Source organism: Spermophilus citellus (genome assembly GCF_964194105.1).
Source record: "Spermophilus citellus genome assembly, chromosome: 13".
Lineage (NCBI taxonomy): Eukaryota > Metazoa > Chordata > Mammalia > Rodentia > Sciuridae > Spermophilus > Spermophilus citellus.
The window spans coordinates 61,923,832-61,939,040 of NC_138193.1; the positions used below are offsets into that span (position 1 = coordinate 61,923,832).

Sequence of the window (15,209 nt, forward strand, 5' to 3'; positions counted from 1 at the left end):
AGTCCTAGCCAGCGAGTCAGCAGGGAGGGGAGTAGGGAGGGGAGGAGATTAGTGGGTGAGGGAGTGGGGAATGGGGTGGGCTACAAGCCCTCAAAGTGCGCATGCGTCAGAACCGCAGGGCTTGTCGGGAAGCTGAGTGCTGATCGAGGAGCTGCACCGTCGGTCCTCAGCAAGCATAGGCGCGCTCGCGACTCTATTTCCCGGCGTGCCACTCGGTGCGGCCGCCCTCTGGGCTATGTAAAGGCCCTTTGGTCTAAGGCTTCCCTATTTCCTGGTTCGCCGGCGGCCATTTTGGGTGGAAGCGATAGCTGAGTGGCGGCGGCTGCTGATTGTGTTCTAAGGGGACGGAGTGGGGGAAGACGTTTGCTCTCCCGGAACAACCTATCTCATTCCTTTCCTTCAATTACCCGTGGCGCGGAGAGTCAGGGCGGCGGCTGCAGCAGCAAGGGCGGCGGTGGCGGCGGCGGCAGCTGCAGTGACATGTCCAGCATGAATCCCGAATAGTGAGTGCAGGAGAGCACCGTTCGGCTGGGTCTTGGGCCAGCTTGGGGAAGCTTTAAGCAGGCGAAGAGGACTGGGGCCGGAGTGGGGCATTGGCCGGGATGAGGAGAGGGTGTTGGGGCGGGAGAGGCTGGCGTCCGGGAGTCGGGCCCCATTGTCTGACGGCGGAGGGGCGGCCTGGGGGAGGGGTCGGGCCGGGCCGGAGGGGTGAGCCTCCCGGGCCTGGCCGGGGTCAGGTTGGAGGGCCTGGGTGCGCGGCCGCTGCGGAGGAACGGTGTACTGCGGGGTCGAGGCGTTTGGGCGTCCGGTGGAGGGCTGTCTGAAGGGGTAGCCTCTCCCGGAGGGCAGTGACTTTGGAAAGAGGACTTGTTTTTAAGGGGCGGGGGCAGGGTGGGGGCGCTTTCCTAGAGGGCACTGGCAGACCCTCCGCACGCACCCTGAGGAGCTGTCAGGATCGTCAGGGTGGAAACCAGCTTTACTTGTAAATCCTGAGCTTGTTGGCTCTCTCTTCTTCCACCCTCCCCGCCAGGTTTCAGGTAATATGGATGTTTCTCGGGACTGCGTGGGATTGAGGGGAATGAGTAGATGGTGAGGAGCGATTTAAAATGTTCAGTTCTCTTTTTGAGTTGTTTCTTGGAAGAGTTTGCAAAGAACTCGCCGGTCCATTGCCCTCCTAAATACCTGGGTATTTGTGAATTTTTTTTTTCCATTTGTAGAGGACACTTAAGTCATTTTATTTTCTGTAGGTCAGCAACAACAACAAAACAACTGAAGCCAAGGAATGTCTTTCTGATACTACCAAATTAAAAGGAAGAGGTTGCTGTCAAGTTCAAAGTGGGACCTATATAGATCTGTAGGTTTTAGATTACCTATTTGAATGCTTGCAGATAGGGAAAGAGGTTCCATGACGTGTCATGAAATGTTAATGTATTCTTTTTTCTTGCTTACTCAAGAAGTCACCACAACAGATGTGACATACCTGGCACATTTCATGGGAATTGGTATTCACTTTCCTTTGGAAAGACTTTGTTAGGGGCTCCTCAATGGCTCTTAAAATAAATCTTCCAGTTTACATAGGTATAAATTAATAACTAGAGGAGATTTAGTTGGTATTTCTTTTTAGCGTCAGAAGCCTTTAGGGGTTAGGGTAAGTTTTTTTAAAGCACAAATCAGTATTTGTCTTGAAAGTTGAATTGTCCTTTAATCAATTACTGCTAAAGATTTCCCCCTAAAAGGTCCACCCATTAGTTTAGCTGACTGTCATGTGTCTGTCACATGGCTCTTGCAAAATACATTCTGATTTCAAGTTTTGTAATACAGTGGTTTGATGCTGAAATGTCCCCTTTTGCACTCAACAGAAGTCATAGTATTTTATTGGAATTCTGTATACTTTAAGAAGTTGAAGATAGTGTTTTTACAGTGACATATTTGCTGTGTTGGCAGTTTTTTTCTTTCTTTATCAAGGGCTCCAAGGACTGTGGGTTTGGCATGGTAGAGCAGAGAAGAACTTGGGGTTCCTAATTAGTAGTTTTCCTGGTAGTCAGGAGTATGGATTGACCATTTTATGGAGGTTTGTAAACCTCTGTTGTTTCTTGTACTTGTGAAATATATTGTACTTGTGAAATATATTTAGTACTCTAAATAAATCTTGAAGATTAATTAGTTGAATAAAAATTTGATAAGTTACTCAGTTTCTGAATGTTTCTCTTTTTGTAAAATAGCATAGGACTCATTCCTATTAAGGTAGTGGTGAGATTTGAAAGTATGTAAACACATTTTGTTTTCGGTATTGAACTCAGGGACCACTGAGCCAAGTTCCCAGACCTATTTTTGTATTTTATTTAGAGACAGGGTCTCACTGAGTTGCTTAGCACCTCAAGGTTGCTGAGGCTGGCTTTGAGCTCATGATCCTCCTGAGCCCCTCATGCCACTGCACCCCACAAATACTCTTTAGGTGGTATAAATCATTCTATTAGTGCTAGGATTTAAGAATATGATTTTTAACTTAAAGGAGCTTGTAATGCAGTATGGAAAATAGATTTTATTCTTGTTAAATACCTATAAACCCATAAAATTCCAGATGCTTGGCATATATCAAGAGCAATAAAATTTCAGAAGAGGATAGTGGGTTGTGGTTGACTGTTGAGTTTTGGAAAACTGTAGAAAAGACACCTGTAAGAGAATTATTAGCAATTACATTTGTAGGAGATTAAGGAGAATTTTCCAAGAGGGGGGAGGAAGAGAAATGACTAATAAATGGCAAGGACAATAATTCTGAAATATATGACTGTGCCAAATTATTCTTTCTTTTGAGGTCTCTAGTTTAATAATCTCAATAGAATCAAACCCAGAAATTTTTTAATTTTTTTTTTTGAGGGTACAGGGGCTTAAACTCAGGAGCACCTTACCACTGAGCTAAATCCCTAGCCCTTTTTATTTTATTTTTTTGAGACAGTATCTTGCTAGGTTGCACAGGCTTAGCCTGAAACCTCCTTCCTCAGCCTCCTGAGTTGTTGAGATTATGGCCATGTACTACTGAGCTTGGCTCCAGGAATGATTGTTATATTTTTTTTCTAGAATTAAGTATTCTAATATTTGGCTTACTCTGTTGGTATTCTAGATTGCCTAATAAAATAATCCAGGAGTTTGGGAAAACCTTTGCAAAAGTGTTAATGAAAATTGCTTAAGGTGATATGAGGTGATGGATATTTTATAAGGTAACATCACTAGGAGAACAAGCCTTTTAACAATCTGTCTTCACCTGTTTTTTGTCTTTGAAATTTGTTTACCAATTTGGAAAACAGAAAAGTTAATTTTAAGAGTTTTATTTATTTTTGTACTGGGGATTGAACTCAGGGGTCCTTAACCACTGAACCATATCCCCATATCTTTATTTTTTATTTTGAGACAGGCTCTCATTAAATTGCTGAGGCTGGACACCAACTGATGATCCTCATCCTTTAGCCTCCTGAGTAGCTGGAATTACAGGCATGCACCACTGTGCCTGGCTGTTATTAGTGTTTTATCACCCAGATAGAAGTCTATTTTCTTTAATATCTTATCTGAACTTTAAAATCTTTTCTTAAATTAAACTCTTGGTTGGGGCAGGGGCTTTTCCTGATTTCAGAATTTTGATTTAGTAACTAATGAATGGAGTAGTAACTAATGCTTACAATTGTATCCCAAGTGTTCCTTTACTTGCTTTAGTTTATCAGCTATAATTTGTATCATTCTTTTTAGAAACTTAAAGGTGTACCGAATGGGTGCTGCTAAGAATTTTGTGAGAAAATAGGATGTTGACAAAAGAAAAAATTTTCTTTAAGGAGGAGTAGGGTTGTAGATTTATATTGGTTGACATGAGATTACTTCTTGCTAGTTTTATTACTGAATGCTCTTACTTTTATGATCCTTAAGTTGTAAGCTTTTGGTTTAGGGGTGAGGAGGAAAAAAATGTTGAGCGTTGATGATAGAATTTTATGCTGGGTATGGTGGTACATGTCTATGATCCTAGCTACTCAGGAGGCTGAGGCAGGAAGTTTGCAAGTTCAAGATCAGTCTGACCAGTTTAGGGAGACTTTGTCTCAAAATAAAAAAGGACTGGGATGTTGCTCTGTGGTGAAACATCCCTGAGTTCCATCACCATTACTTAGCCCCAAAATAATGGTTGTATTTAATCTGTCCCTTTGACTGCTTTCTGTTTTATTAGATTGATTTGGGGATAAATTACAATCCAGGGTTGTCTTTAAGGTAGAAATTAAAGGTGATGACTGGCTTGTTAGCAATTTCAACTGCAAATAAGAAAAGCAACTGGAAGTATAATCCTAACAGTGGAAAAGTAGGCAGAAGGGGTCAAAACTTTCCTTTTTCTTGAGGAAAAAAAATTTTGATTTTTCTGAACCAGGTGATGAAGCACTAGTTAAGAAGTACTTAACATTATTTTCATACCAGAAACATTTTTCATAATACTTCTAGTGAATTTTTTTAGTGTCAAGAAAATAATTTTGTCTTAAAGAATATATTAGATATGTCTTAATAAATGTATTGAAAATAAAACGCGTGGACCCATCTTGGATGTACCAGTGAATTATAGTAGAAAAGTAGTAGTCTACTTCTATCTATTGTAGTTTATTTTTACTTTTGGTTCTGGGATTGAACCCAGATGTACTTAACCACTGAATCCTATCCTTACTCCTTTTTTATTTTATTTGTTTGTGATAGGATCTTGCTAAGTTGTTTAGAGCTTCACTAATTGCTGAGGCTGACTTTGAACTCAAGATCCTCCTGCCAGCCTCTTTTTTTTTTTTTTTTTTAAATATTTTTTTAGTTGAACATAATACCTTTATCTTATTTATTTATTTTTATGTGGTGCTGAGGATCGAACCCAGTGCCTCATGCGTGTGAGGTGAACACTCTACCGCTGAGCCACAACCCCAGCCCTCCTGCCAGCCTCTTGAGCTGCTGGGATTACAGATGTGTGCTCTTGGGCCTGATTTATTTATTTTTTAAATGGTAGTTTTTAAATACAGATTTTAAAGGGATTACTTTGTCTTTAGCTTTTCTTTTCCTCTTTAAAAATATGTCTCAGTCTCAATTTGCTTTTCTGCAATGGTGGATTCAAGGAACATTTGACCTTTTTTTTTTTTTTTTTTTTAACCAAACCTGTTTCAAATAAGTCTTGTTTTTATTTTTTGCAGTACAGGGGGATTGAACCAGATCCTTGGGCTTGGTAGGCGAGTACTCTACCATTGAGCTACATTCCCAGCCCTCACATTATTTCCTTTAAGTATTTGAAAGTAAAAAGGTCGTCAGTTTTGTTATCTGACAGTATGATTTCATTAGTAATATTCCTGGCTTTTATACAGTTTTTTTTTGTTAGTGATTTTTCATTTATTTATTTGTTTATTTTTGTGATTCTGGGGGATCAAACCCACAACTTGAACATGGTAGGTAAAGCACTGTACCACTGAGCTATACACCTCTCCCCTCCAAAAAGTTTAAAGAAGAAAAATAACTATATTCTTCTTTTTTAATAAAGTCATTTTTATGTTTATTTCATTTTTTTTTTTTAATGTGGTGCTGAGGATCAAATCCAGTGCCTCACATGTGCTAGGCAAACGCTTTACCACTGAGCCACAATCACAGCCCAATAACTGTATTTTTATGGTCCAGAATATGATTTTTAAGTGTCAGCAAAGAATCAAATCTGTAATTCTTTGGGTAATTTAAGTTTATAAGAGTCTCCACAAAATGTACTCACATTTTTTTTTGTGTTTGTGAATGGGATGATCTTATGGGATCATTTATAGATAAGAACTGAAATCTTACATTTAAAAATTTACTTTTTGCTGGATGTGGTGATGCACACCTGTAATCCCAGCTACTCAGGAGGCTAAAGCAGGACGATTGCAAATTCAAAGCCAGCCTGGGCAATTTAGCAAAACCGAGCCTCAAAATAAAAAGGGCTGGGAATGTTGCCCAGTGGTTAAGTGTCCCTGGGTTAAATCCCAGGTTCCAAAATTTTTTTTCTTTTTTATCATAATTAACTTAAAATAGGAAAGTTGACAATTTTGTGCCATAAAATTTATATATTATTATTATTATTTTTTTTGGTGGTGGTGGGAATTGAACCAGGCCAGGGCCTGGAGTATTTACCGCTGAACCACAACCCCATATCCAATTAGCAGAAAAAAGGTTGCTTTAAAGATGAAAGAGCTTTGAAATCAAGTGTTACTTTGGTAATTTTCTAGTTTGGTGGTACTAAGGATTGAACCTTAGTGGATTTACCACTAAGCTGCATCCCCAGTGCTTTTTATTTTATTTTATTTTTAAAGATAGGGTTTCCATCAAACTTAGGATCCTTTTATCTCAGCCACCTGAGTAGCTGGGACTACAGCTTGTGCCAGCTAAATTCGATTGATTGATTGATTGGATACTGGGGTTTGAACACAGGGGCGCTTAACTCCACTGAACGACATCTCCAGCGCTTTTGTATATTTTATTTAGAGACAAGGTCTTGCTGAGTTGCTTAGGACCTCACTAAATTTTTTTTTTTTTTTTTTTAGAGAGAGTGAGAGAGGGGGGAGAGAGAGAGAGAATTTTTAATATTTATTTTTTAGTTCTCGGCGGACACAACATCTTTGTTGGTATGTGGTGCTGAGGATCGAACCCGGGTTGCACGCATGCCAGGTGAGCGTGCTACCGCTTGAGCCACATCCCCAGCCCCATCACTAAATTGTTGAGGCTGGCTTTGAACTCTTTCTTCCTGCCTTAGCCTCCTGAGCTGCTAAGTTTTATTTCCAGTAGTAAAGAATAATTTTTTTTTGCAAATGCCGTCTACTTTTCCTTCTCTTCTGATAATTTGAAGATGTTTAGAGTAAAATAAAAGACTTGCTAATAATCAACTTAGAATGTCTTAAACCAAAATTGAGACTAGGGTTGCTAATGCATAAGATATTTTAGACATGTAGCTTATCAGCTTTTTATCATTCTTTGTCTAATTTCACTTAGGAGTTTTAGTAAGAGATTTGGGCAAAATGCCCAGATTTTTTTTTTTTTTTTTTTTTCCTCATTAGAGGGAGAGACTGGTCAGACTATTACTCTGTTTTCCTGTAGAAGGTGGGGCTGAGATTGCTGCTTTGATGTCAGGAATAGAATTTAGAGAAGAAAACCTAGGTCTTGGTTTTTCTTTGGCACCACCCTGGGAATGTTTCAAATTATAAAAGGATAATGGTGGAATGATATATGTAGGTGGTGGTGGTGGGGTTCTGAGCCCCTGAGGAGCCAGAGAACAAAGTATTTCTTGGTTTGTTGGCCAACTAAAGCATAAGAAATAGGGTTTGGAAGGAAAACTAGGAAATGAAGTTTTCCTTGTTACTTTTGTGACTGGTTGGCTCAGTTGGCCAGAACATCCTGCCTTATTTAAATCTCAAGATTATGATAAAGTCCAATTAAGTTTATTTTGTTGTGTTTGCAGATTCTTAATTCTGACAAGTAATTATGTTGCATTTGCTCAGAGGTGAAACATCACCTTTTTAATTTTTTTTGGTAAAGAGATTCAGATATTGAACCCAGGGGCGCTTAATCACTGAGCCACATCCCCAGCCCTTTTTATTTTTTATTTTGAGATAGGGTCTCTCAAAGTTGGCCTAAAGGCTGGCCTCGAACTTGTGGTTCTCCTGCCTCAGTCTCCCATGTGTGCACCACCATGCCTGGCCATCATCACTTTTTAATGACAAGTATTGTTTAAGAAGTATCCACTACTCTTTGTGCCAGCCACTTGACTAGGGTTTTTTTTTTTTTTCTTCTTCTTCTTTTTTTGGTCCTGGGGTTTGAACCCAGGGGCGCTCAACCACTGAGACACATCTCCAGCCCTGTTGTGTATTTTATTTAGAGACAGGGTCTCACTGAGTTGCTTAGCGCCTTGCTGTTGCTGGCTTTGAACTTGCCATCCTCCTATCTCAGCCTCCTGAGCTGCTGGGATTACAGATGTGTGCCACCACACTTGGCTGACTAGGGATTTTATACAGGGCATTTAAGAGGGTCAGCCTCTCAAATTTACTTTAAAAATGAAACAGTGAATTATATAATTGAATTTTTCCAAGCACAAGAATCCATTTAACTTTTCTGAATGTGTTTCCTTGCATAATAATAGTACTTAAGTAGAAATATTTATTTTTTTCCTACTTTGCCTATAGATATTTTCCATTTTCTTGATTTTTGGACACATATTCTTGACCCATTTATAGATATGTACTCCTGTGACCTCTAGGAACATTTAAAAATACATATTTTACTTTTTTATGGTGTTGGTGAGCTGTATTCCCAGTCCTCATTTGAGTTTTAAAATGTGATGTTTTGGGGCATGATTTTATTTTGATGATCTGGTCCTCCCTTTCTCTGTCAAAAAAAAAAAAAACCCTGGTTCTGTCCATATTTACTTATTTTCCTGACACTAGGGACTCAAACCCAGGGCCTTGTGAATGCTAGGCAAACGCTCTACCACAGGGCTACACCCCCAGCCAACAAGTTAAATACTGTGATAAATTAAAGAATAGGATAGGGAAATAGTGCAAAAAATTTGTAGAAGGGGCCTGAGAATTCTGTTATTACAGGAAGTTTGTTTTAAGTGGAGAGGAGCTCAACATTGAGGATTCTCTAGAAACCTTGATATGCTAGTCTTGGGGTGGAGTCAATTAAAGACAATTTGAAAAAAAAATTGAGTTTCCTCCACTAGTCAGAAACTTTAAATATATACATTATTTCTTTTATCCTCATAATAAATTCTTTAAAAAAGTGTCCTAGGAGGGTTTTTGTATGGTTGTTTTGTGCTAGGGAATAAACCCCCTCGCCTCCCAACACTCTAAGCAAGTATTTGCTCTACCATTCTGCTACACCCTAGCCTTCATATTGTCCTAGTTTTAAAGATGAAGAAACAAAGATCAGACTAAAGAGTTAAAAAGACTTGCCCAGGGCATTTGGAGTTGTCAGCAGAATTGGAATTTTAATTTAAGGGCCTGTGATTTTAGTCCTGGTATGCTGTTTCTACTTTCCTACAGATGGTTACTTTTAGGAATTCAGTGTGTGTGTATGTGTGTTGGGGTGGGTAGTCCTGGGGATTGAACCCAGGGCCTTTAGATGCTCAACCACTGAACTGTATCCCCAGCCCTGGGAAATTAAAATCCAAGTCAGGTAATTAGGCTCCTGCCATTTTTGTGGACTCTTGTTTGTTTTTTTTTCAGGGGCACTCAACTACTGAGTCACATCCCCATCCCTTTTTTTGTATTTTTATTTAGAGAGAGGGTCTCACTGAGTTGCTTAGGGCCTTGCTAAGTTGCTGAGGCTGGCTTTGAACTCGCAATTCTCCTGTCTTAGCCTCCCAAGCCACTGGGATTACAGGGATGCACCAACCTGCCCAGTTTGTGGACTCTCTTTTTGGTTTGAGGGGGCAGGGTACCAGGGATTGAATCCAGGGGCACTCGGCTACTGAGCCACATCCCCAGCCCTATTTTGTATTTTATTTTGAAATAGGGTTTCACTGAGTTGTTTAGGGCCTTGCTAAGTTGCTGAGTCTGGCTTTGATTTCGAGATTTCCTGTCTCAGCTACCCTGCTCCTGGGATTACAGGCGTGTACCACAGTGGCTGGTCCCGTTTGTGGACTTTTTTTTGTGTGTGTATGTGTGTGTTGCTGGGGCTAGAACCCAGGGCCTGGTGCATACAAGGCAAGCACTTTACAAACTGAACTGAGCTATATCCCATATTCCCAGCCCAAGTTTGTGCCTCTTAATTTAAGAATTTATGATTAACTTTTCTGAATGTTTCCTCATATAACAACACTACAATAGAGAGGTCTCTTTAGAAATGTTAAGGGATGCCCAGCGCTGCTGTAATCCTAGCAATTTGGGAGGCTCAGGCACAGGTGATATAAAAAATCATATCCAGCTTCAACAGTTTAGCAAGTCCCTAAGCAACTTAGTAAGACCCTGTCTCAAAATAAAAATTTGAAGAAAGGGCTGGGGTTGTAGCTCAGTGATAAAGTACCCCTGGGTTCAATCCTTAATTTGATTACCTAATTACCCTAATTACCTAATTACCCTAATTACCCTTAAGCATTCATTAGGAGAATACATGTTAGGTTTGAATGGACCTTTGACTTTGTCCTTCAAGTCTTGTGTTGATTGATAATTATAATTTCTCCAGGGTTAAAGTTATTTGTATCCATTTTCAGTTTTTTTTTTTTTTTTTTTTGTGTGTGTGTGTGTGTGTGTGCGCTTGAGTGCTCTTGGATATTTATACTTGGGGTCCTTAGAAGTCATGGAAGTCTTTATGATTAAAAAAGCAAGTGAGGCAGAGAACTGTCTTGTAGACGGCACACTTGCTATAGACCATGTTAGTATTTTATGTTACTAGGCTTTGATAGTTATGTCTGATATGGTCATACTACTTATATAACTATTAGCTAGTGATTTTTAAACTTTCCCTTTAAATTGGAAGACTCTGTGATTGTTTTTCATTCTTCACTCATCTGAATAGAAGCTTTGAATAAAATAGCCTTAAAGTTTTTGTCTGTACCTTTGAAAGTTTTTAGTAAGTTACCTTGTGTTTCAGAGGGAGGAAGGAAAAATACTTGAGTACTTATTGTGCTCCTATCATGTGACAGACATTGTGATAAATGTTTTAGAGACCTTCTTTTTTTTTTCTTTTTTCATGGTACTGGGGATTGAACCCAGGTGTGCTTTACTACTGAGCTATACATACCTAGTCCTTTTTATTTTTTATTTTGAGACAGTCTTGCTAAGTTGCCCAAACTAGCCTCAAACTTGATATCCTTCTGCCTCAACCTCCCAAGTAGCTCATATTACAGGTGTGTGTCACTATGCTGATCAGAGAACTTTTTCCTAATCTTGATAAACCTAATTTGGGTGGTGGTGGGTGTTAATCAAACTTTTGAGTAACTTGTATTGGATAGAAACTGAATCTAATAAAGGTGTTTCTAGCTTCAAAACCCATGCAAGCTTTGAGAGGTAAGGTGGTAGAGCATGGTTACATCCATTCATTCCCTCATTTGGTGTTTTTCAGCAAATGTTTATTGTATATGTATTGTAAAACTGTCTAATCTTTTGTTCTCTTGTATCACTGAGCACTTCCTTCTGCCTTACCAAAGCTTCCTTCATTTTCAGAATTCAGCTTTGAATTTTTGAAATATTCTAAACACAACTAAAATAAAACGTGGAAGATTAAGGTATTGTCTCTAACAAAGAAAAACAAGTAATTTTAGTGGTTGATCATAGGAACAGGGATTTATTTATGTGTGTGTTGTGTATGTGTACATACACAACACACACACACACACAGACATGCATCCACTAGGAATTGAGCCCAGGGCCCTGTGCATGCTAGGCAAGTGTTCTACCACTGAGCAGTACCCCCAGCCTAGAAGCTTCATTTCTATATTTAGTTCTTCTGGCTTTTTGCTTGTGCCTTTGACACTTTTGCATTGATTATCTGTTCCGCAGTAAGAAAAATATGCTTGGATTTATCACGGACACTTTTAACACATGGAACCACTATAGGCCTGGCTGGCATGTTTTTTATTTTTATTTTAGGCAATCTCATAAGAACTTAAGGTCTCACAGCACCCTTGGAAGCATGGGCAAGTGTCACATATGGATTTTGGTGCTTTTTCAACCTCCTTGGTATGAAGGTAAAGAATTCTATCATTAGAAGTTCGGGACAGCCTATTTTTAATTTTGTATTTTTTTTGAATTTTTCTTCTTTTGTGGTTCTGGGAATTGAACCCAGGGTCTTGTGCATGCTAGGCAATGCTGTACCACTGGGCTACATCCCCTAACAACCTAGGTTGTTTTTAGAGGCTGTATTGTGAGAAAATGCTATGTCAAACTGTTCTTGTTTGGCGAGGTGGTACACACCTGTAGTCCTGGCTACTTGGGAGGATCACTTGAGCTCAGGAATTCAAGGCCAGGACAGACAACATAGTGAGATCCAGTTTCAATTAAAAAACAAAAAACAAAAGTTGGGAAGCCTGAGTGTAGCTCAGTGATAGACTATGGGCTTAGCATGTGCAAGACCCTGGTTTTGATTCCATTACTACAAAAGAAAACAAGAAGTGTTTCTGAGATCTCCTTGCTCCTGTAAGTTTTAAGATGGTGACATAACAGGAGTAGAGGTAAGGCTATATAGGCTGCTTAAAAAAGATATACAAAAGAAATGTCAAGCGGTGCGGGTGGTGCGCACCTACAATCCCACAAAGATGAGGCAGGAGGGCAGGAGGATCTTTTTTTTTTTTGGTATTGAGGATTGAACCCAGGTGTGCTCAACCACTGAGCCACATCCCCAGCTCTTTTTATATTTTATTTAGAGACAGGGTCTTGCTGAGTTGCTAAATGCCTCGCTAAGTTGCTGAGTCTGGCTTTGAACTCATAATCCTCCTGCCTCAGCCTCCTGAGCTGCTGGGATTACAGGTGTGCACCTCTGCATTGGCTCAAGGATCTTGAATTCAAAGCCATCCTCAGCAAAAGCAAGGTGCTAAGCAACTCAGTGAGACAGTGTCTCTAAATAAAATACAAAATAGGCCTGTGGATGTGGCTCAGTGGTTGAGTGCCCGAGTTCCATTCCCAGTAAAACCCCCCCCCCCAAAAAAAAAAAAGGTCAGCTGTGATGCTACAGTTTAGAAGTCTGCATTTTTCCAAATCTTTTTTATGTGTGCCTAAGTTTTTTTTTTTAGATCTAAGTTGCCCAGACTGGCTTTGAACTTGTGTTCCTTCTGTTCACCATCCTGAATAATTGGATTACAGGTGTGAGCTACCATGCTTGACTTGTTTTAGTAATTTTTTCAAGAATATTGTATAAATAATGGAAATAAAGCTCTAATCTGAAAGTTCAATCAAGCATTTTGGGGTTAGCCTTTCGCTGATCTGGAATAGAATGTATAGTTCATGTTTTCCTCATCTCACTTAAGCAAAAGATCATTCTAATATGTTGACCAAAAAAAGGATACATTTTTGCCATTATCATTCAACTTCATGAAAACTGGATAGAATAAAATTCATTCTTACTGGACCACATTGTTTGTGTTTTACTCTTGAAATCTCCAGTGTCACTAAGGTAGACCATGAGCTGACTTCAGGAGGAATTGATAGCAAAAAATATTTTTTTCACTTGTTATTGTCTTTGATACTCAGTCATTCAGTTGTGAAAAGCCTACCAATTTCCCTCAGTCTCCTCCTTTTCATTCAGCCTTAAGTGATGCCATTCCTACCTGCATGTTTTAACTTTCTCATTGAATGATCTCTATTTTTTTGTGGTGTCTGGTTGGAACCAGAGTCTTCAAGCATTACTAATAAGCAGGTGCCTTAGTACTGAGCCACATCCCTAACCACTGTCCTCTGAATTTGATACTTAAATTTAGTGTCATTGCTCATGGTAATATAAATTCAAGCAGTTGAAAAGAATTCCTTAATGTGCCTCAAAATTGACTTTTAGAAGTGATTTTACAAATTCATGATTTATGATTTGATTACAAAATGGAAAACACAAAGTATCTCATATAAGTGTGTGTGTGTGTGTGTGTGTGTGTGTGTGTGTATCAATAAAATCAGGAGCTAACTTTATTTTTTTTCCCCTCAGTACTGGGGTTGAATCTAGATGTATGCTTCCACTGAGCTACATCCCTAACCCTTTTTTTATTTTTTATTTTGAGACAGGTTGTCCCTTAGTTGCCCAGGGTGGCCTGGAAATTGCAGTCCTCTTGCCTCAGCCCCCTGAATTGCTGGGATTACATGGGTGTGCCACTGTGCCCAGCAGGAGCTGCTTTTTGAAGGGATTGTTGTTGGTACCTATTTTGTTCATTTCTTCATCATTGTTAGTAGTTCTTTAAATGTTTTATTTTGAACTAAATTTAGATTCATCAAAGAGTTGAAGAAACAATGTAGAGAGTTCCTGTGTGTTATTCTTCATCCAGCTTTCCACAATATTAACATCTTGTGTACATGGCTCATTTGTCAAATTAAGAAATTAACCTTGGTTCATTGCTCCCTAAAATGTAGACTTTATACTAATTTCTTCAGTTTTCTACTTTTACTATGCTAGGATCTAATTCAGAATACCATGTTGTATTTAGGTGTTTTGTTATGTTAGTCACCTTCAATCTGAATTTCTTAATCTCTCCTATTTTCATGATCTTAACTCTTCTTTTCCCCCACATTTTTTTATTGGTGGATAATAGTTGTGCATAATGATGGGATTTGATGTTACATATCTGCACATGCACACAATATAAAAATGATCTTGACCCTTTTTTTTTTTTTGTACTGAGGATTAGACCCAAAGGTGCTGTACCACTGAGCCATATCCCTAGCCTCCTTTCAAATCTTTATTTTGAGACAGGGTCTTGCTAAATTGCTGAGGCTAGTCTGCAACTTAAGATCCTCCTGCCTCAGCCTCTCAAGTTGCTGATCTTGACGCTTTTTTTTTTTTTTTTTTTTAAAGAGAGAGTGAGAGAGAGGAGAGAGAGAGAGAGAATTTTTAATATTTATTTTTCAGTTCTCGGCGGACACAACATCTTTGTTGGTATGTGGTGCTGAGGATCGAACCCGGGGCGCACGCATGCCAGGCGAGCGCGCTACCGCTTGAGCCACATCCCCAGCTCGAGAGAGAGATTTTTAATATTTATTTTTTAGTTTTCGGCGGACACAAGATCTTTGTTTTTGTATGTGGTGCTGAGGATCGAACCTGGGCCGCACGCACGCCAGGCTAGCTCGATACCGCTTGAGCCACATCCCCAGCCCACAGTATCTTTATTTTTATTATTATGTGGTGCTGAGGATTGAACCCAGTGCCTCACATGTGTGAGGCAAGCGCTCTAGCTCTAACACTGAGCTATGGCCCCAGCCCCAATTTTCTCCTTTTGATAACACTGTTTATTAGAAACCAATCAAGTATTGTTCAGTTCACTCCTCCTTGTGGGAGGAATAGTCAAATAACTTGTGGGATATGTTAAAGCCACCAGAAATAAACACTCTGGGGGACATTCTTTGCTATGCAAATATCCTGTTTCTCCTTTAAGGTTTATTTTTGTGGTACTGGGGATTGATTGACCCCAGGGCCTTAAGTGTGCTAGGCTGGTGCTGTGCCACTGAGTCACATCCCCAACCCTTTTAAAAATTTTGGAAATAGGATTTCACTATGTTGCC

At 39.5% G+C, this 15,209-nt stretch overlaps 1 protein-coding gene across 1 annotated transcript in view; it reads left to right on the forward strand.

The window, feature by feature from the left end:
- The first annotated feature begins 264 nt into the window (after positions 1–264).
- The window catches only part of RAB1A (RAB1A, member RAS oncogene family), a 32,062-nt gene continuing 17,117 nt past the window's right edge, over positions 265–15,209 (forward strand). Inside the window, exon 1 of the mRNA XM_081263913.1 lies at positions 265–503. Within this exon, the coding sequence (XP_081120039.1) occupies positions 481–503 (23 nt within the window). The 5' untranslated portion in view covers positions 265–480. The remainder of the gene's footprint in view (positions 504–15,209) is intronic.